Source organism: Denticeps clupeoides, chromosome 3 (assembly GCF_900700375.1).
Source record: "Denticeps clupeoides chromosome 3, fDenClu1.1, whole genome shotgun sequence".
Lineage (NCBI taxonomy): Eukaryota > Metazoa > Chordata > Actinopteri > Clupeiformes > Denticipitidae > Denticeps > Denticeps clupeoides.
Window position 1 is genome coordinate 12,359,792 of NC_041709.1, and position 20,611 is coordinate 12,380,402.

General features: G+C 42.5%; 1 protein-coding gene across 3 annotated transcripts in view; it reads left to right on the top strand.

Moving 5' to 3' along the window:
• Positions 1–20,611, top strand: part of ssbp2b (single stranded DNA binding protein 2b) — a 46,725-nt gene that overhangs the window by 21,773 nt on the left and 4,341 nt on the right. For all 3 annotated transcript variants that reach the window (XM_028971629.1, XM_028971628.1, XM_028971627.1), the window contains 7 exons: positions 12,280–12,369; positions 19,277–19,336; positions 19,473–19,539; positions 19,634–19,704; positions 19,794–19,861; positions 19,938–19,983; positions 20,109–20,144. In XM_028971629.1, coding sequence (XP_028827462.1) covers positions 12,280–12,369; positions 19,277–19,336; positions 19,473–19,539; positions 19,634–19,704; positions 19,794–19,861; positions 19,938–19,983; positions 20,109–20,144 — 438 coding nt within the window. The remainder of the gene's footprint in view (positions 1–12,279; positions 12,370–19,276; positions 19,337–19,472; positions 19,540–19,633; positions 19,705–19,793; positions 19,862–19,937; positions 19,984–20,108; positions 20,145–20,611) is intronic.

Genomic DNA, 20,611 nt, shown 5'->3' on the forward strand with positions numbered 1-20,611 from the left:
ACTTTCTAAACTGTAGTTCATTTTATGGGGTGTTCCAGTTGAAATACAATACACCACAATTACAGTCAGGAAAAATTATTTGAACCCCTGCTGGTTTTCAAATTCGCCCACTAACAAAGAAATGGTGAGTCTGTAATTTCAGTGGTAGGTTTATTTACATATATGTCATTAGATGCCCTAATCCAGAGTGACTTACACTCAGGAGTTAAAGGGACAGTCCCCCTGGAGCAACTTTGGGTTAAGTGTCTTGCTCATTGACACAATTGTGGTAAGTTTGTAAGATGAGAAATTCCAGGTCCATGATTTTTCATGCTTTATCACCAAGCTGTGACCTCCCCCAAACAAACAGGATGACCACTGTTTTCCTGAATTAGGAGTTGTGCTTGGACAAGGCAGAAACATCAAAGGACAATCTGATTGGTCTGTGGCAACCTTTTTGGGAGTCAAAAGCTGGGTATTAAAGAGGTTCACTGCTTCTGTCTCTCTTTTTCTTTCTCCATCAATGCTCTTGCTTGCCCTTTGCTGCAGGGTGTTCTCCCCCAGCTTCTTGGCCCCCCTTCCCCTACAGGTCCAGGCTCTCTGGAACTTGGTTCCCTGCTTTCTCTCTCTATTCCTATATCTCTTTCTCCCTTCCTTTAATTTGTGTTTTTCTGTAACATTCATACCATTTTATATACACTATTTCCACGTACCTGCCATAGTAATCTACCTGTGGATAGGTTAGGTTACCTTGGATAGGTTGCCATGCCTCTGTATGTCCAGGTAACATCAGATGAGTTAAATACATTGATCTCAATTAATCAAATTAAATCAATTAATTAGTCAGATTAACAAGGTCACCGCAATTCTCTGATGTCCCTTCCTTTCACTGCTGGATTTCCACTTTTCCCAAACTTTTTTCAGGCTTGAGCCTCTTACCCACTATGCTGCTACAACCCCAGTGAGAGACAGAACAATAATAAAAAAATTAACAAATTAAGTATTTGATGCCCTATCAATAAGTAAGATTCCCAGATTCCCAGGATTCTGGCTCCCAGTTGTATTTTATACAGGTAAGGAGCTGACATTGGGAGCTTCTCACCTCTTTTCCTGTATAAAAGACACCAGGAGCGCCATGCCAGATCTCACCTCATGGAGTTTCAATGATAAGGAGAACCATGTGGAAGCGTTGTCAGTGATCTCAAGCCAACAGAGACCATAGTCACCAAGAAAACAGATAACACACTGTGCCATGAAGAACTGAAATAATGCAGTGCCTGCAAGGTCCCCCTACCCAAGAAAGCACATATACATGTTTGCAACTGAACATTTAAATGATTCAGAGGAGGACTGGGTGAAATGTTGTGGTCAGATGAGACCAAAATCGAGCTCTTTGGCCTCAACTCAACTCGCCGTGTTTGGAGGAGGAGGAATGCTGCGTCAGACATGGAGGTTTATCTGACAAGGGGACAGGACAACTACACCACATCACAGGGTGGATGGATGGGACCATGTACTATCAAATCTTGGGTGAGAACCTCCTTCCCTCAGCCTTCCCTCATTGTAAATGGGTTGTGGGTGGGTATTCCAGCATGACAATGATCCAAAACACAAGGATTAGCTCCAGAAGGTTTGAGTTGCCAAACATCAGCCACAAAACATTCATGACTTGGAGAGGATCTTCTCAGAGGAGTAAGACAAAATCCCCCCTGAGATATGTGCAAACCTTGTGGCCAACTACAAGAAATCTGGCCACTGTAAATTGCCAAAAAAGCTTTTCTACCAAATATTAAAGCTTGTTTTACAAATGGAGAAAATACTTATTTAATTCGTGAAAATGCAAATCAATTTATTACTATTGCATTTTTCTGGAGTTTTCTTTTGTTTTCTTTCTTTCTCACTGTTCAAGTAAACCTACCACTGAAATTTTAGAACAATATTTTTTTGTTAGGGGTCCAAATTTATTTTTCCTGACTGTAGCATGGTGTACAGCTGACCAAATAATTGTATCTATACTTATGTAAAAAATGATCAGTGAAAGTGTATAATGAGAGGGTGCAGGAAGGACAGGTATCTTTGTCAGCCAAGAGCTGTAAAGTTTAAAACCAGGTCCAAAATCAAGTGGACATCCTGGATGCTCTCGATGCTCCAATCCACCAAGAAAATGATGGATTAGGAGCAAGTCCTGGTGGGTGATCAGTCCAGGCTACATTTGTTCTTTTCTTGCTCGCAGGAAGGCAGGAGGACATGGGAATGTGATGATACACTGGTTTTGTCTGTTAAGGGCACCAAAGGGAAACTTTGCATTCCTCCATCCATCCTTCCCGTGCCGACTTGGCTGACATGAATGGCCAAGTCCTCTGGTCCAGCACTACGCTGAGAGGTTCTGCAGTGGACAGCACTCAGGACTCGGTCAGATTAAGCTAGGGAATTGGTGATTGAATTTCTTTCAAGCTTCCTGTCCAGTTCATGTTCTCAGTGGAATAGGAGACAAAATAATGCACATTTCCGAGTTTTGGTCAGAGGTTATTTCAACACATGACCATCCTTGAAATAATTTTTTATGGATGTCCTAAACCAGTTGTTTTCATTCCTGCTCTTATAGGACCCATACCCGAAGAACTTATTTCAACCTAAACAGTTGTTGATGCATTCACTATCATTTTATTAATGATCAGATGACTCTGATTAAGAGCAACAAGGCTGAGAACCACATGAATTATGAGACATCCATACAGATTTTCATATGTTTACATTTAGCTGCCACGCGTATGTAGTGTGACTTACATGCTCTAATTGCATATTCAATGAATTTAGTCATTATGAATCTGTACAGGGTTGGATGTTCTATATGCGAAAGGTAAAGGTGACCTTAACCGCTGACCTGCAAATGGGTATTCACTATCAGATATACCGATTTATGAAATCACTCTCCTCACCAAGTGAGCTATGAAGCAGGGTTTACTGGCCAAATAAAATGGATTAAAATGAACAGATGTGGTCTGATCACACAAATGAAACTTCTACATGCCTGTGCATAATCTATAATCCACTGCACCTCGGACTAACTCTCATCAAGAAGGTGCCTCAAGTGGATGTCCTTCGTTATGTTTACCTGCTGTTTATTTTCCATAAGATTTTGCTCAGTAATTTTGTTTTTGTGTTATTTTTTTTCATAACACAATTTTGTGTTATTCATTTTCAATGTTCATTTCAATCATCAAGACTTTTACAAACATGTTTTTAAGGAGTCAAAATAATTAATCATTGACATCGTTCAAGTTCTAAAAAACACTAAGATGTTTTTTTCTCAAAATTGTACAGCCATAGTTGCATGTGCTGCTCAGAGGCACAGTGGATCACATGTACATCTTAGGGACTTGATAGCTTGTCAGCTGCTATGCTTTTAAAATAAAATTTTGAAATACACATGGAGTCAAATATGGAGTGAATGAGGATTGTTACATTCTTCATTTGGTGTCAAGCACAATTTTAGTTTGGGGTGTAGCAATTGGCCATGAATTGAGAGTAAATAGCATTGAATGTTGTGTCCTGTTGACTGGTGTGGAGGGTACAGAGCCTGAGTGGAGTTTTGGTATGGGTTGTGTCGACGTGGGCAGTACATCATCATTGTGTCGAGTGTAGTGTCGTGAATGACCATGCGTTGAAACCACTCCAAAACATGTAGTGTGAAGCATGGCGCTGAGAGTGTCAGTGGGGCGGAGTGTGTGGAGAGCATCTCCTACTGAAGGGTTAAGGCTGTGGAGCTCAGGGCTGGAGCCGGGGCCATGTAAATGATGAATGAGCTGTGAGTCAGAGAGCTGAGGATGAGGAAGTAGGCGGCCACTCGCTGTCTTGACGAGCTCCTCCATAATGCAGGGAAAGGACGCAGCGTGGAAGATGCAGGTGGTCTTTTTTTCCCTCCCACTTTTTTTTCTTGGTGGTGAAGAAGATTCATTTTTAATGTGGTGGGATGCTGCCGAAGAGTTCTCTCAGAAAGACAGAGATGGGAATAGAGAGAGAGAGACATGGAGCAAGAGTGAAATAATGAGAAAGAATGTAAAATAAAATCCTTCCTTGGTTGAGGAGAAGGAATCCTATCTGAATACACCTCCCAGCAGGTGCTTAAGCAAAGCAGTGAGTTGAGAAGGTGATAGACGGGGCTTTTGTCACTCATTTGCATATGCTAACACTTAAATACATTTCCATCACATCACGCCATTGGTTCTTCAAGGGTCTGTTCACATCATTAATTGCTTGCAATATGCCACCTATTTCTTTTCATTTCTCTGCCAGGGACCACAAGGTGTAGCTTGGTACCAAGAGCTTGGGAAGGGAACATCAGACTCCATACAGCACCCTCTTAAATTGCGAGCTCATCATTTATTTGGGCCAGTGTAATTGTGCACAACACACTTTTCTTCATTTTATCTGAGCATGCCCGTGTCAGGCCGTGGCGGTGCATTCTTTGTGCGTGATACCCAAACATCTCCAGGAGGCCAGACTGAATTAATTAGACTCCCAATTAGTGCAAATCTGCATATTAATCAGGGTGGGATTTGACACCAAACAGATTTCCATTGATGAGCGTGATGATTATAATATTAATGATCATAAGAATGTTAGAAAGTCACAGCTGCATCCACTAGCACAGCAACAGCCTCGGTAATCACTTGTCATATTCGTGCCTTTCGGCGGTGACTGATAGCCTGAACCCTTTCTGTGGACAATGTGCCCACATTGTGCTTCTATGGGTTTGATTTAGGAATTGACTGATTGCTGTGACACAACACACTAGTTTTATTTTTGTTTATGGCCAGAGTGGTAGCACTAAATCTTACATGTATTCTTTTTTTTAACATGGGTGCAAAGCTCCCGGTTTACGAAATCAGCAATGGTTGCACATAATAGAATTGGAATAGAATGGAAATGGAAATAGAATTTTTATTCTTTAATTTATTTTTTGTCCAACCACATAACCGGTATATTAAAAGTTCATGTAAGTGAATGTAATGTAATATAAAGTCAAGCTTGTATTCCACACCATCAACTGTCTCTCATGTTGAAAGCCAACTTAATCATGTTAAGAAACCTTAAACGTCTTTTGGTAAGGTGCAAGTTTATGTAAATGCATGTTTCAGCAGAAGCCTTTAGTCTCCATTATTAGGGGTCTTGGGATAAGTGTAGAAACCAGCAGACTCCTGTGGGGGAGATCTGCCAGGCATTTGCAATAATGGTGGCTTTGCGAGGCCATGAACTCGGTGATGAATGAGATTGCTCGGAGAGAGTTATGTGAAGGACTCCTCAGTTCCCTCTTCCATATCATGATAGAGCAGTCACTGGGTCACATCTGGAGTTACACTCCTAGCTAGCACTAATTCAATTCTTTTGGCAGGTTCTACTATAATGGACAGTGCCCACTTTATATAGAAATATGCTTTAAAAAGGTCCTTGTCCTTGCATAAGAACTTTATAAGAAATATTCCTGCAGAGCAATACAGAATGCTCGAGGGTGAGTAGTTCAATTTAGAAATAGTTAGAGTACAGTATTCCTTTTTCCTGTCTTGTATATTGTAACTGAGAAAAACAATATCGCATTCTGCCAGTCACATTAACCTATACATTTGTATGCAGGTACATCACAGTGCAAAAGTTAAAAAAAATTGACACTGAGATTGTGCCAGTGCATCATGCTGGACATATTTTAATCATGTGTCTATTAAATTGCCAGACCTATATTGGATTATGGTTTGAATGACGGTCAAAGTTTTTTTCATGTAAAACCATTTGGGAGAAAAAAGCTCCTCGGGAGTGGACAGGTAAATGTCAGCATTAATGAAAGCATTAACCTGAAACAATGCTGCATGAGTATGTGCTCCCGCTCTCAATAAACACAACTGTACAAAAGGCCGTGAGGAGATGAGAGGAGAGGCAGACGGGCTGGGGATGTTGCTGGCACATGTCTTAATGGAAGCAGCCAGCTGCACCCATTTATACCTAATCCAGTATCTAAGTCATCTGTCATTCTATCGCAGATACCATTCCAATCCGCTGCAGTCGATATTCCATTTCGGCAGCGTGCGAGGAGGAAATAAGTTGTCTTCTTCTTACAGTTTCCCTCACACCGTGCGGATTCCAGGCAATTTTTCGGATCCTGGCACCTGACACAAAGAAGTGGCAATAGCTGCTCTCCTACCCTGCTTTACATGAGCAACAGAATGGGCAAATAGACATCAAAAGATTTAAGACTTTTTTTTTTACTAGCCCTAAGCGCTAGGTGGAGATAGTGTGCATCAGCGATGTCAGTCATCGACTTCTCTCATTTTAAAGTCAGTTTATAATATCATTAAATTATTCGTTCTGGATAATAGAACCAATTATACACCAACATCAAGGGTAGTTAGTTTCGATTCAGAAATATATTCTATGTGTAACTAATGACCATTTTTTGGTCTTTGACCTTTCACAGGCGAACATCCCCATGCTTAGCGTTTGAAAATAGTCCCCTGAGCATATAGAGTATACTTTATATGCATATACAAAGTCATACATTAACATAGTGTTTAGTCCATGGGAGCTGTCACGCCCCCACCAATAAGTCCCATGGTCCCCATTTGAGATTCTTGTTCTCACCTGTCTGTCTCTCCTGTTAGCTGGCTCTGCTCTGCCGTGTCCCTGCAGCATTAGCTCACTCGCTGGCCACGGGCTGCCGCTGAGGGTGGTTGCCAGCGTCTGCATGACAAGGGCTGTGTCAGCTTTGGCGCCAGGGAGTGAGGAGCGCAAAAACATAAGAGTGCGTGTTTCATCGCTGCATCAGAGGTCTGGATCCAGCTTGTCTCTGTCCTCACAGAAACAGAAATGTCTGGGTGGCCGCTGTCCAAACCATACAACTGCCCTGAGTGTTAAATCTGTGATGAGTGACTGTATGTGTGTGCGACTCGGGTAACTGCGTAAGCATTTCGACTCATATCGGCGTCCCCATGTGTTTATGTTGAAAAGCTGTCGCCTCGATCACAGCTTTGCTGCCCAGCCTGCAGCAGCTTTGATTCTGTGAAGGCGCTGACAAGTAGCTCCTGATGTCCAGAACCAGTGGCCACTGTCACTGCGCATGTCTAACGGCACCTGCCGTTTACGCACAAATTCCCCCCCTTTTTTGTCTGCGAGGACGCTCAGTAATTGTTGGAATTGGTGATGGAGCGGAAAGTGTAGATATGGTGTGCAAATTGTGGGTGAGAGCTTAGATTTGATTCCTTGTGTAGTGTTAGCAGACCTCCGGGGAGGTGCAGTGCACTGGAGCCGTTTCCAAGGCAACCTCCTTTTTTTTCATCTGGGCTTTGAAATGAGGACCTAATGTGATTGTTAGGAGCTTGAGTCTGGGCCATGGAGTCTGCAGTTCTGTCTCAGCCATGGGCTTTATTATTGTGATGGTGGGGCGTGGCAGGGGGGGGGGTGGTGGTCTGCAACCTACTTTAGCAGTAATGTTGGAACTTTGCTGACAGCTGAGGAGATATGATGAGCTTACTGTACAAGCCTTAAAGATTAAGACCAATGCATTTATCAGTCAAAATAACCATAATGTGTTCATTATGGCTGTTGAGTGGAGTTAAGAGTGAGGCATTAGTTCCAGGCCTCTGCTTTCCTTAGTAGCACTTTACATTGCTTCAGACATCTCGGCTCTTTCTGAAGTGTCCTTATAACAATAGAGGGGTGACACTGTGGCATTCCAGGAGGACTGTACTCCCATCACAACACTGCATCGGACACTCCAACCCCACTGACGAAATGCTATTACATGGCACTAAAGGAAACACATTTAGCAGCGTTAAGGTGACACCTGAGGGACGGCTCGTCCCTGCAAACCTGACAGTTTCTATTAACCGATGTCATGGAAGCCTCCCATGCTGGACGTTGCCTCGCTGTACATTTGCAGGGAAAAACACAACATGCCTTCAACATGCATTTAACTCCCTCCTGACTACTCCCATGTTTTCTGCTGAATGGGGGCTGATGAAATACTAGTGGCATGCAGCCGCTATTTTGTCCAAGCAAATGACAATTAAACATTCTGGTGCCTGCCATTGGAGTATGTACGAGTTTCTATCCTGGTGTTGCTACAGACAACAAGGGAAAGAATTACATAATTCTGTGTTATTTTGGGTGACGGTCATCTTGGAACTGGAGTTGATTCCAGATGCCTTTTCTGGGTGTGAACAGCCTTTGGGCAAGCTACACTGTAGCTCTGTCACTTTCCAGGACGAAACGAATGTTTGTCCACATAAAGCACGGCTGGCAGTGGCACTTGCGGCGTCATTCATCCAACAGATTTGTCTCCCACGGAGCAGCAGTTGGTCCTCTCATAGCCCCCCATGACCGAGTGGGCGGTTCCTGCTGCCTCCTGGCTCCCTCATCCCCACAGGAATCTCGGCAGCAGACGGCATGCTGGGCACAGCATAGCTGACCGGTTAGGAGCTTGTTTGGGAGCTTGTATGAGAAAACTGCTTCTCTACAACACTGCCATGACCCCGTCTGACCCCAGACATAAAACCTTTGTCGTTCCTCATAAACTCACATAAACAGCTAGAAACTCTCCCTGACTTCCATCAGCAGATTCCTCTTTTAATAACATATGGGCATACGTTTGATGGCCTTTTTTAGACCAAAATGGGCATCTTCATATTGTTCAGGCTACAGACGTGTAGCAAAGCACTTATGTGTCAATATAAAGCAGCTCGGAGCATGTGTTTATGTGCAATGTGCTTATTTACTAAGAGGAGTCTATGATTGTTTATTAGATTGTGTTGGCAGTTTTCCTGAATATTGGTGGTCTTGATATTTCTTCTGTTCAGCAGTGTGTAACAAGCCCTTGATTTTTTTTTCCAGTCCTCATCCTCATTTATTTGTTATTCAATTTTGTCTTGTGGCAAATAAAATTTCGCACAACCCAGACGGCAGCAGATCAAGGCTTTTTTTTTTTTTTTTTGCTGTTGTTACCATTTATGAAAACCCTCTGTGGCTGCCAATAAGCCAGGCCAGATGATGCTTAAAGCAGTGAACTAGTACATGGGAGTTGGTCCGCTGCCCAGATGTTACCTGTTGTCTGGAGAGGATGTGCGCCACCACACACGTCCACATTCTCCTCGGCGTGAGAGCCCTGGCCGTGGAAAGATGTTCCGCCCGTGTCACTCGCCCGACCCTATCGCTACTCCCTGATGCAGGTAATTGATTTCATTAATCACCACTAATCAGGAACACACTCCATAACTGGGGAGAATCAAGTGGGGTTGGCGCAGTGGAGAGCTCCCGAAGGGTGCTGCTGATTTGCTAATTGCCTGAAGTCGTTTAATTAATACTCGCAGACAGGACACCAAGGAGGGTGAGTCTGATGGCAGTGACTGGTGTGCGACACCTTGTTTTTTTTTAATGCAGTGTGCCGCTGCTTTTGCGCTGGCCAAGAGCAGTGAACCGCTAACATGCTAATCCCACTGAGGCTTAGCGTTGGTCTTTTTATAAATTATTCTTGTATAGTTTTCGCCTCCAATAACGGAGTTCACACTGCGTGGACAATATATTCAGTTAGAAACCTTAAACCAATCCTGGAGCCATTAACTTAACTTACAGAACTCTACCTCCATTCATCATCGAGCCGCTCAATGAGTTGATAGTGGCAGCTACGGCGTACGCCGACTACATATTTGTCGGGAACAGAAAGCGAGAGGCCGTGAGACAAGGGGCCAGCCGGTAATAGAAGTCCCTGAAAAAGGAGCAAGTTGAATAATTTATGGGACAAATGCCTTTGCCAAAAGGTGTTAGGTTTTTACGCCCCTCTTTTATTCCAGCGGAGCAACTTAGAGAGGGTTTGTTTATTTGATTGTCATGATTTGTCAGTCAGGTGCTGTGCGTCTTATGGTTTATGCTTCTCTGCGGTGAGTCTGGACAGCCAGTCCAGTATGAAACAATACGCTGGGCCGACAGAAGTTACGTATGCTACCAGAATAAGTGAAACCATGTGCGGGCTGAATGGCTGGGCTGAGATGGCAAAACCCATACGCACAGGCTCATGTTACTGAAGTTTATAGGTGTGTCTGCTGCTTGGGAGACAGAAACAAGTTTTCCATGTTTAAAAAAGAAAAAAAGAAAAGCTTTTTAGATTATTTAATAGGATAAGGGTACTTTAATATGCGCCACTCTGCCATTTAAATTAGGGTTTCAACAACAGCAAAAAAAACATATTCAAGCTCTGTGAAATCATATAAGCAATAAAATGTTTACAAGATCATAAACATCTCGACCCTTGCACACAGAGACATCTTTTTCCCCTACAATTTAAAAGTGTTTAATTTCGCCCGCCTACTGTGTCTGTTGGTTTGGAGATTTCTTTTTAAATGGTCCTGATTAGCAAACGATATGATGTTCAACTACCACTGAATGCTTGTCTATCACAGCTTGTCTGCCATGCGCTTGATTCATTTCACTTCCTTATTGGGTGCAACATGTAGAAATGCGTGCTGCTCTAATCAGAACCCTCCGTTTTGTGGCCGTAAACGGCACTCTTTTTATAGCAGACTCTGGGCAGTGTTGTTTAGCTTTGATAAATTGCCAGATCAGTGGCAGGGGAATCATAGAACCATTTTACCCACATTACATCAGAATGCATTTTAGAAGGCATAAATGATTCTCCTTTGTAATGATTTAAAACATAGTCTCTGCTTCACTTTTGCATAGTATTGCTTTTTGTGGTTAACAATGAGGTATTGGTTTGTATCATTTATTCTGATTTTAATTCTGTTTTTACACACACTCAGACACTTTACTAAAAACCAGGGACTGCCATTAACAGCAATGTTGAAAAAACAGTGTTTTGCATTGCATTAGCAGGAAGAGCACACATGTCAGTGAAGACAGTAGGAGGAAATAAAGATGAAAGGCGCGTCTCCGCTGGCCATTTCCAGATGACTGCTGAGCAATCAGACTGTTTTGTCTGTCAAGCGGCCTCCAGAAGAGGGCACTGCCATGCATTGGCCTCCACCCTCGGCCCTGCTGTTTACCCACGGCCAGAGCTGGAGGCCATCAAAGTGCCCAGCTCCTCCCTCTGACTAGGAATGGGAAACCGCCAGCACTGGCTCATGCAGGAGAATTATGGCCGCCCAGTCAACTTGATATGTCAGAGGCGGCAAAGTGGCAGCGGCCTCTGACATGCTGAAGTGTTTATGGCGGTCATGGCCTTCTCGCTTTTCTCCGAGTCGGGTTACTGCGGAACACTAAGAGGCCGTTTGAAGATGACCGTTTGCCCTTTACACAACATACTTTAGCCTGAGGAATTAAGAGCCTCTCGTGTCAACAGAGCCAGACCTACTGATTCCAACCTCTGGAGCTGCCCTGTGAATGGCGGCCTTTTCTTTCCCCTTTTTTTGTTGTTATTTAGGACTCTGCTGCTCAACTGAGATTTAAGTCTCTTTCATGGATGTGTGGCTAAGACCTGATAAAATCTCAGGCTTCGCACAAGCTGCCGCAGTATTAATATTGTGTTATGGTGGCCATCTGGGAAATGTGGACCTGCTACGCGTTCTTCCCCTGGTGACTTTTACCATGGGGCTGTCTCCAGAGGGTTCCGTCAGCTAAGGGATCCATGCAGAGTTAGCACAGTTTAAACTGGCTAGTCTGTACTGTCAGGTTGTAGTTATTTGAAACTGGACACCATGTCCTATGTCCTCTATCATGTTTTAAGTGGTATTCACATCACTAAACTTAATATTACTCTAAAAAATGTAATGACACTAATTGAAATGCTATGAGTTACATGTTTTTTTTGCTTTTTGCTTTATGTAAAGACTGTGACTCTGTGGTTATTGTGTCCTGTTTTATTCTGTGCTGCGCTGGCTGTGCAGAAGCCCACAACAGTCTGGCCGTTCCCTCATTAGCACACTGTGGGGGGGCTGGAGATGCCTGCGGCTCTTTGAAGACCTCAGACACTCTAATCCTGTGTTATTTCATGTCTCCTGGACCGACTCCCACTTTATGTGCTTTCTTCATTCTTTTTCATAAAGTTGAAGTAAACAGTAGAAAAGTATATACTGTAAGTGAATGGTTTGACTTGTGGAGGAAGTCAGTTCATTGTGGTTGGTGGTGGCCTCTACGAGTGAAAATGTATATATGTGTGTGTGTGTGTGTGTGTGTGTGTGTGTGTGTGTGTGCGCGTGTGCGTGTGTGTGTGTGTGTGTGCGTGTGTGTGTGCGTGTGCGTGTACACCATTATAGTTTGGTAATTGGTTGACTGGAGGTGTTTGTGTGTCTTTGTCTCCAGAGTGCTGCTGCAGCTCCAAGTCCAGTCCTTGGAAACATGCCTCCAGGAGAGGCTATGCCAGTGGGGCCAGTTCCTCCAGGGTTCTTCCAGGTACACACACACACACACACACACACTTACAGAGACACACAACACGGTTGTATTCAAATTCTTGTCAGGACTAGGTGGTACATCTAATCCTAAAGAAATCTGACTAATCACACTCCTGAACTGTCTGAACTGTCCAGGATTATAAATTTAACCATACATCCATCTATACATTCAATCCAACCATCCGTTTTAAGGATGGGTATGATCTAACGTCCCTATCAATAAAGTCATAATCTGTAGTGGGCGCTGAGACACAGATGAGGGGAGTAAAACACTAGAGCTGTATCCATATCCATGGAAGTCTCTGCTATGGCACTACTCCTGAGGGAGTGATACTCTCCACTCACCATAACACCGGAATTGATACATAAGTACAGTAGGTTTTGAGAGACACTCCCCCGCCTCTTTTGTACCATCTACAGAAAGTGAATAGAGTGGGGTTACTCTGGCTGGTGAAGGTAGCGCGTTAGTACCCCACCATTCCCACAACCAATTTTGCAAAAAACATCCAAGAGGAGAAATAATATGATAACAATTTAACTGCTGTGACTAATTACTCTTGGTAGGTGTTCCTGAATACCAAAAATATATCCAAAATATAAAAAGAAAACACTGTCAGGTAGTTCTGTGGAGCTGTGGATGTGGTTGAAACTAATGCTTCATCTAAATTGTGCACACAAGATAAATGTACTGCTGCCTCTTCTTCTCCAACTTATAGGCTCAGCTGGCCTTCCAGTCATATTTTTTTCTCAGTGCACTGATAGAGTCCAGTCGATTTCTCTTCAGTAATTCATACATCTTGTCCTCTACAAGCTTTGAAGTAAATAACATAGTGTAAACAATGTGCGGCTGACATAAAACATGGGGATGAATGGGGTATTTTGTTCACATTAAACGTAACTTTTAAAAATAAGTCTTAATGTTCAACCATATCCCCTCCGGGGCTCCGTATAGTTCTGTAACTGAGGACTGCCACAATGCTGCATTTGTCTCTCATTTCTCCACAACAGTCAAACAGTAGAATAGAGTTACTTTATTTAGTTACAACTGGTTTGCGAATTTGATTGTTAAGTTGGAGCCTTGGGATCTACTGCCTGTATGAGGGCCATTTTCTCCATTTGTTTAAACAAAGCTGTTAATGTTTTATTGTTTGAATATAATTTCATTGCGGAAATGCCATCAGAAATTCTCAGATTCAGATGTTGAACCTGTGTCTGTACATAATCCATTCATGTCGCCCAATCCATTTAAGGCATCTGTCCATCCACCCATCCAAGCACTGATGTTCTCTCAAAACAGCCCGAACACAGGCAGAGGTTCAACTATGTGTCAAGAGACACCGCAAAAAGAAATTATGAGGCAAGTTGTGTATTCAGTGTTTGGTGGTGACGCGCCCTTTCTTGTCGTCTTGTCTGCTGGTGTGAGGTTGGTATGTGCTGGAGGGTGAGCGTGGGCCAGTTCTGAAGAATTCTAGGTGTGGCCCTTGATTGTTCTCAGCTCAGGACGCTGACATCTCCTTTCTACATCGCGGTTGTGCTGAGGATTTCCTGACAGATTGGGAAATTAATATTTTCTTTGAAGTCCTGGGAACTTATAAAGTGCGATTTAGCCCGTCTCTCTCTGGTCCACGTGGGTAGCTCATTTTTGAAAGTGTCTGAGCATTATGAAAATAATGCGCTGCCCCTGTAAACAACACACCTGTCACTGAGTGGCGAGGTGAGCGATGACCAGTGAGGTGCCCCCCACACCTCATTCTCCCAACACCTCATACATACAGGACCTGCTGGAGAACATGGAGGAGTGAAGAACAAATGAGACACTTAAGGAGTGTTAGCTGGAACGGTTTAATGTGCTGTGAAATAGAAAAAGTGTCCTCGTTCACAGTTGTGACAACACAAGTGGTGTCTTGGTTTGTCTGCGTGTCTGTCTATGTGTGTGTGTGTGTGTGTGTGTGTGTGCATTTAGATATTTTTCAGTTGTGGTGAGCTTTCCTCTCCAGTACAGAATTTGGTCCATCAGGCAACACTCAGACATCAGGAGCATGCCTGTATTTTCCTTCTGTAACTGCAGCCCCGGGATGGGTGGCATGCTCTCATCACTTTATTGTCATCTGTCAACTTGTCCTCTGTGTGGCATGCTCTTTTTTCAGCCCAGCACTGCCTTCTAGCCTTCCAAGCCATATATTAGTTCTTGTAGAGCAGCTGGACCACTTTTTTGTTGCTGTTGTCATTCATGGTATTTTTTATCTTAATTCATCTCGTTTTAATTCAGTTGACCTAATTTTGACATTTTTAGTATACACCCAGGCAAATGTAGCTTTCTGCTGCCGCCTCTCTCCCACTTTCAGTGTCCTTCAGCAGAGGCTGCGGCATGTGTTGCTGTAACACAGCAGAGATTAGACAACTGAATTCCACCAGACTGCAAGGTCCCTAAATCTCATGGCGGGGATGCAGGAATCCCCCATGGATCGTTTATATTGGTCCTATGATAAGCTGATAAGTTAAGAAGATCAGATCATTGCCATTAAGTGGCTCAGTGAAGCTTTTTTGGCTCCCCATCGAGTTCAGTTGCAGTTGCGACATTCCTGTTATTCAAACCTGGCAAGCCTAAAGGGTGAAAAGGTGCTCAGTGTTCTTAATAAATGCCTATTAGTTCCTGACATGCAAGTTTTGTTCTTTTTCCAATGGAATGATGTGGGCCAGCAGGGGTGGCTTCTGTTCCATGCATGAATGGAATAAACAAAGAGACATGTTGAGCAGAGATGATGCTGCGAGTGAAAGCATAAAAGCTGCAGATGCATTATTTAAGGCAGTTCTCTCCTGCCCAGTGCATCTGCATTCTGTCCTGTCTGTCTCTCCGCCTCCCGCTTCCTGTCTCTCTCTCTCGTGCGCGCGCGTGCACGCTCCCTCCTCTGCTCTCCTCTCAGAACGCACCAGAGCATGTCATATCACTCAGGTTCAGTGTGGAGTCACCTGGGACGCCGCGTTCTGCCCTCAGATTCAGAGGGAGAAATCACACGGCTGCACCCAAAGCCGTGGGCTCCTGCTTTAAGCACGGCTTGTTCACTGACCTGATATCACTTATTTATCTCACACAGAGACCCCCTAAGCACGAGTTCAACATGCCTACTCCTTTAATAAGCATTATCATCTCCACCTCACCTTGCCTGGTGACGGCGATATTCGGCCACTGGGCTCCCCTCTGCCATGAAAAGCAGCCCTAAAACTAGAATCTCAACTTCCTGTGCACATTTTGTCATTCATGAGCAAGACCAGTGAAATTTCTGGTCTTCTTTTCACTCAAAACTCTTTGTAGAACAGGCATGAATTTACGTATTTGACTGACCCAACTGAAACCTCACAAAATACTCTCTCACACTCACCTTTTTGGTTTGTCTTCTGCTTACAGCGATGTACTGAATGCACGCCTTTGTTTATTCAATTAGACAATTAGTGTTCATCTTGGTGTCTGGCTAGATGCTTATTCAGCAACAGCGTCAAAGCCCCCGGGGTATATCACACAAAGAGAAGAGGAAAGTGCTAGAAGACATACCGTCTCGAGTGTGAAATGCTACATTTCAACAGCACTGCTTATTCCCAAGTTTTTCTTGGTGAGTTAAGAATTCTGTCAATTCTGGTAGGTTTTTTTTTTGGATGCAGGTCTCTTTGTGATGTCTCATGTTAGGGCTGGGAGCCATTGTTGCTGCTGGCTGATAGTCAGGGATGATTTGTGTAACAGTGCCCCCTGTAGTACAAAAAGAGAAGGCGTTTAGCAGGGACTTCAAGACCATTGCCCTTTGCTGGCTTCTCTGAGACGTGACGTTATTTTGAGTTTCTGGGAAATTTCGTCATGAACTCAGACGTAGATCCAGTGAAGAGTGTCTCCAGCTATTTTGTTTTTGTCTGAAATGTAGTTATTTTTTTCCAGTATGGCAGGATTTCATTACTTAATGATTAGATTTAATAAACAAAATACACTGGCCAAATGCCTTGATGATTAGAACAGACCACAATATCTGATTTTATTTATCAATTTCCAATTAATTTATTTTTGTCAGCAACCATTTAGATCATTTAGTGTGTTCTCGAAAGAATTTCTGAATCTCTTCAGAATTGTCTTCACCAGAGCAATATTCCAGCTATAAAATGTTGCTACTTATGTCAGTTTTGTGGAACTTTTTTGCATTTAGAGCATACATAACGAGAAAGCATTGGGAGTGGTCAGTTCTTAATATTTCATAAGGATGATTTAATGTAATTTGATAAGTCCATTTATACACAGGGAATTCTGGGATGCAGTTAGGTTTGGCCTCATACAGAGATGCATGCTGATGATTATTATGCTGGGAGAGTCCCCTCTGGGGCATGCTGAGTGTGAGATACCATACTTCCGCTGGACTAATGGATCTTCAGCCAACAAGCTCCACTTACTTGAAGCCGAGGTCCTGCCACATCGTGCGCCACCTGCCACTGAGACAGTTCGGGGCAAAGATGGCACGAACCCTACAAACCTAAAGGATGTTTTAGTGGCCTTTTTAATCAAATCAGCAGTGGTAGTGCAATTCACATTCCAATGTACTCAGCATAGGCTTACATTTGCTGTGTGTTGTTTCAATTGCTTGAGTGTTTTACACTGACAGATAGTGATAATGATTCATAAAATTCCATTTTATGAATCTGTAGAGTTAGCATAGATTTCATAGCAGCAACAAAGTGACTTACATTTACCTTTTCAAATATTTGTTAAACAAAACAGATATTTTGATTATTTGAGGACTGTTTATATATATATATATATATATATATATATACACACACACACACACACACACACACACACACACACATATATATATATATAATTTTATCCCCTCAATATTGAATGAATCACACATCTACCAGCATGACTAACATCATCGAACAACAAAGTGTGATTCAGCCACAAAATACGGACTGATAGATGGTTGGACAAACGCTAAATGTATAACAAGAAAGAGAAGTTGTCACTTGGTATACATTGATCTTTCTTACCAGGAACCTTTGCCGTGATGAATGAGCATGCTCTGTGCAATATTTTTAGATGGTTTCAGTCCATGAATAATGCAGAAGGTTCTTACGTGATGAAATGAGTGTTCTGTTTGGGTCCTGCTCCTGGTTGTACTTTTCTCTCCTCTGAAGGAGAGCAGAAGAGTGGTGAGAGCGTCAGAATCCTACATGTATAGTGTGCTTGGCGTACTGGTTGTAAGGGCACCTTAACACTCACCTCTGAAGTCCTGTGACCTCATTCATCAATTATTAAGGCAGACAAACTCGTTTCGCTCATCTTGGCCCATAATTAATCAGTGGCCGTGCCATGGCTCTTGGGCAATGTGCTCTGTCTGAGTGCCTGTGGCTTCTTAATCTCAGGTGAAGTGAGTGAAAATGAAAATATGTGAATGTTTTTTTTTGTTATCATAGTCTGTCTGTTGCCATCAGTTATTGAACATTGTAAAATACCTACTTGTTTTTTTGCTTGAGGATTCAAACTAGCCTCAAAAGTCAACATACTTTTAAAATAATTGATTTTTCTGAAAGAAGCATTAATCATTACAATATTTTGTGTGTAAAAGATTATAGTTGCCAACATTTATTATGCAAGACCCTCGCTTTTAGACCATGTTAGTGATGAGAAGGAAGGTGTAATGTGCTACATTAATTTCAGTACATTAGCATCATGCCACTACAGTTTGGCAACTTCCTCTTCACTCTACTGCTGCAGTGCCTTAGTCCAACAGAGTACAAATCCACCACCACAACACAATGTGCCTCACTCATTCCAAGCTGAAGCAGTAGAATACTTAGTATTTTTTAGTATTATTCTATTGCAGTGACCTTGAGCTTTTGGAAGAGATTCTTGATAAGCCTACATCTGTTAAGTCTGGTTTCTATTTACAAAATGAAGTGTTTACTCATGTTGGGTCCATCACATTCATAAAGCATCTACAAAATAAACTAGTAAATAAATTCTAGGTTTAATGTTGACTCTTATTATTATAATTATACTGAAATAATCTCAGACAATTATAATACAGCACACTAATATGTTCAGGCTGGAAAGTAGATTAATTTACAGTGGGGCAGATTGGCAGCTAATGATGATGCAAGTTGTCCCACTTAAAGTGGGACAACATAAGTGTACCTATGATGAAAATTACAAACCTCTCTCATATTTTTAAGTGGGAAAACAATTGGTAACTGCCAAATACTTCTTTGGCCGACTGTATATGGTCATATGATGTTTGAGGTTGAACGATTTACCTGAAGGTTTACCAGTTTGAAAAACTAATGATCTTTTTCACAATTTTCAATTTTTTCTGTTTTTTTGTTTGTTTTTTGTTTTGATAAGCAAAAGTATACAAGTCTCAAATGCAAAGAGATCTTTATTCAGACTAGGCAGACACTCTGATGCAGAAATGGCCTGACAGGTAACAGGTAAACATTGTTTTCTTATTAAAGAATAAAACAGAAAGAACCTATTTTTTGATGGGGATTTGTGGTGATAGGTAAAGTTTAATAAACACATTTATTATATAGATAACTAATAAGCAGATCTCTATTGTTTAATCTATTTATATATGCAAATCCTGAGGATGCAGTTGACCTTACACTTCCACAGTTGACCACACTTAGCACTTCAGTTCACTTAGCGCCAGTTTGAAAATAGTGCCTATAAAGTTCCAATGACTGATCAAGGCTTACAACCCATAGCTCTGCCATTGAGCACTAACAAGAAGCATTGTTTCCATTGCCCTGAATTTCCATTTAGCATAACCTGTTCTGATGTGCGAGGAGATCAATGAGATCAGTACAGTATTCATTATTATTTACGGTCATTTTATGCACTTTTAATGCCATCTGTCTGTTTTCAGCCTTTCATGTCACCACGCTACGCTGGTGGTCCCCGGCCTCCCCTCAGAATACCTAATCAGGTACAGCAACCTCTCTTTTCCTTCTGCATTTAAAATTTTTTCAAGTGCAGTTGTGCTCCAAATATTGATCCATCAAATGCATTGGCAATTGTCCAGTGGCAGTGGAGGTTTTATTATGGTTTTCGTATTTGTCCAGGCGCTTGGTGGAGTGCCTGGTAATCAGCCATTACTGCCCAGTGGAATGGACCCAACACGGCAACAAGGTCAGTTTTTTTTTTATATGTACTCTGCACTGTAGTGGTAGTAGTAGTAATAGTAGTAGAAGAACTTTTTATTTACGTTTTCATTTCTGGCCAGGCCATCCAAACATGGGTGGCGCTATGCAGCGAATGACTCCACCCAGAGGGATGGTGCCTCTGGGACCACAGGTATGTGGGTGGCAAGCAGATCCTGTGAAACAGCATTTCCTGTTTTAGAGCTTTGTGTGTGGGAATCACCATATGTATTTTTGCTATAGGGTTATGGCGGAGGGATGAGACCCCCGCTCAATGCTTTAGGTGGTCCAGGAATGTCTGGGATGAACATGTAAGTCTAAATAATTGCCATCTGTTTACAGTGTGCACAAAGATACTTTAAATGCAAACAATATTTGGCACTGCAGGGGTCCTGGAGGAAGACCATGGCCAAATCCGCCCAATGCCAACTCGGTAAGTCACCTTATGTGTCAGTAAATGTAGACAAATATCTTTCTATAAAGCTCCCTAACAACTCCACATTTTTGCTGACATTTTCTCTGCATTTTTTTCAACTCCATCGTTTCACTGACATTTAGATTCCCTACTCCTCGGCCTCTCCTGGGAGCTATGTGGTAGGTAACACATCAGTCTTTATTCAGACATAGAGAAATGCTGAGAAAGCCATCACCATAGAGGCCTGCCAGTTATTAACCAGCTCTGCTTGCTCTGTTCACCCTGCCCTCTATAAAAGCTGATGTATGTAAGCACAGACATTATTGCCGTTTGTCACACTGCAAATCTACCATATTTAACAGCACACAATAACCTCATTCATTAAGTTATTCATTTATTATTTTCATTTGTTGTGTGTTAATTATGCTTTTACTAGTTGTAATGGGGATCTAGTATGGCTGACTGTGTTTACTGTAAAGCAGGTTTGCTTGGGAAACCTAGGGAGAGTCAGCAGAGAGGGGGAGACCTTATTAGATTTGGGAAGGTGCTATAGAGGGGGAGGGAATGTGAAGGATATGCAGAATGCTGACCACAACAATGCTACCCAGAACTGCTGCTCATGAATGGTGACAATGCAGCAGAGTGA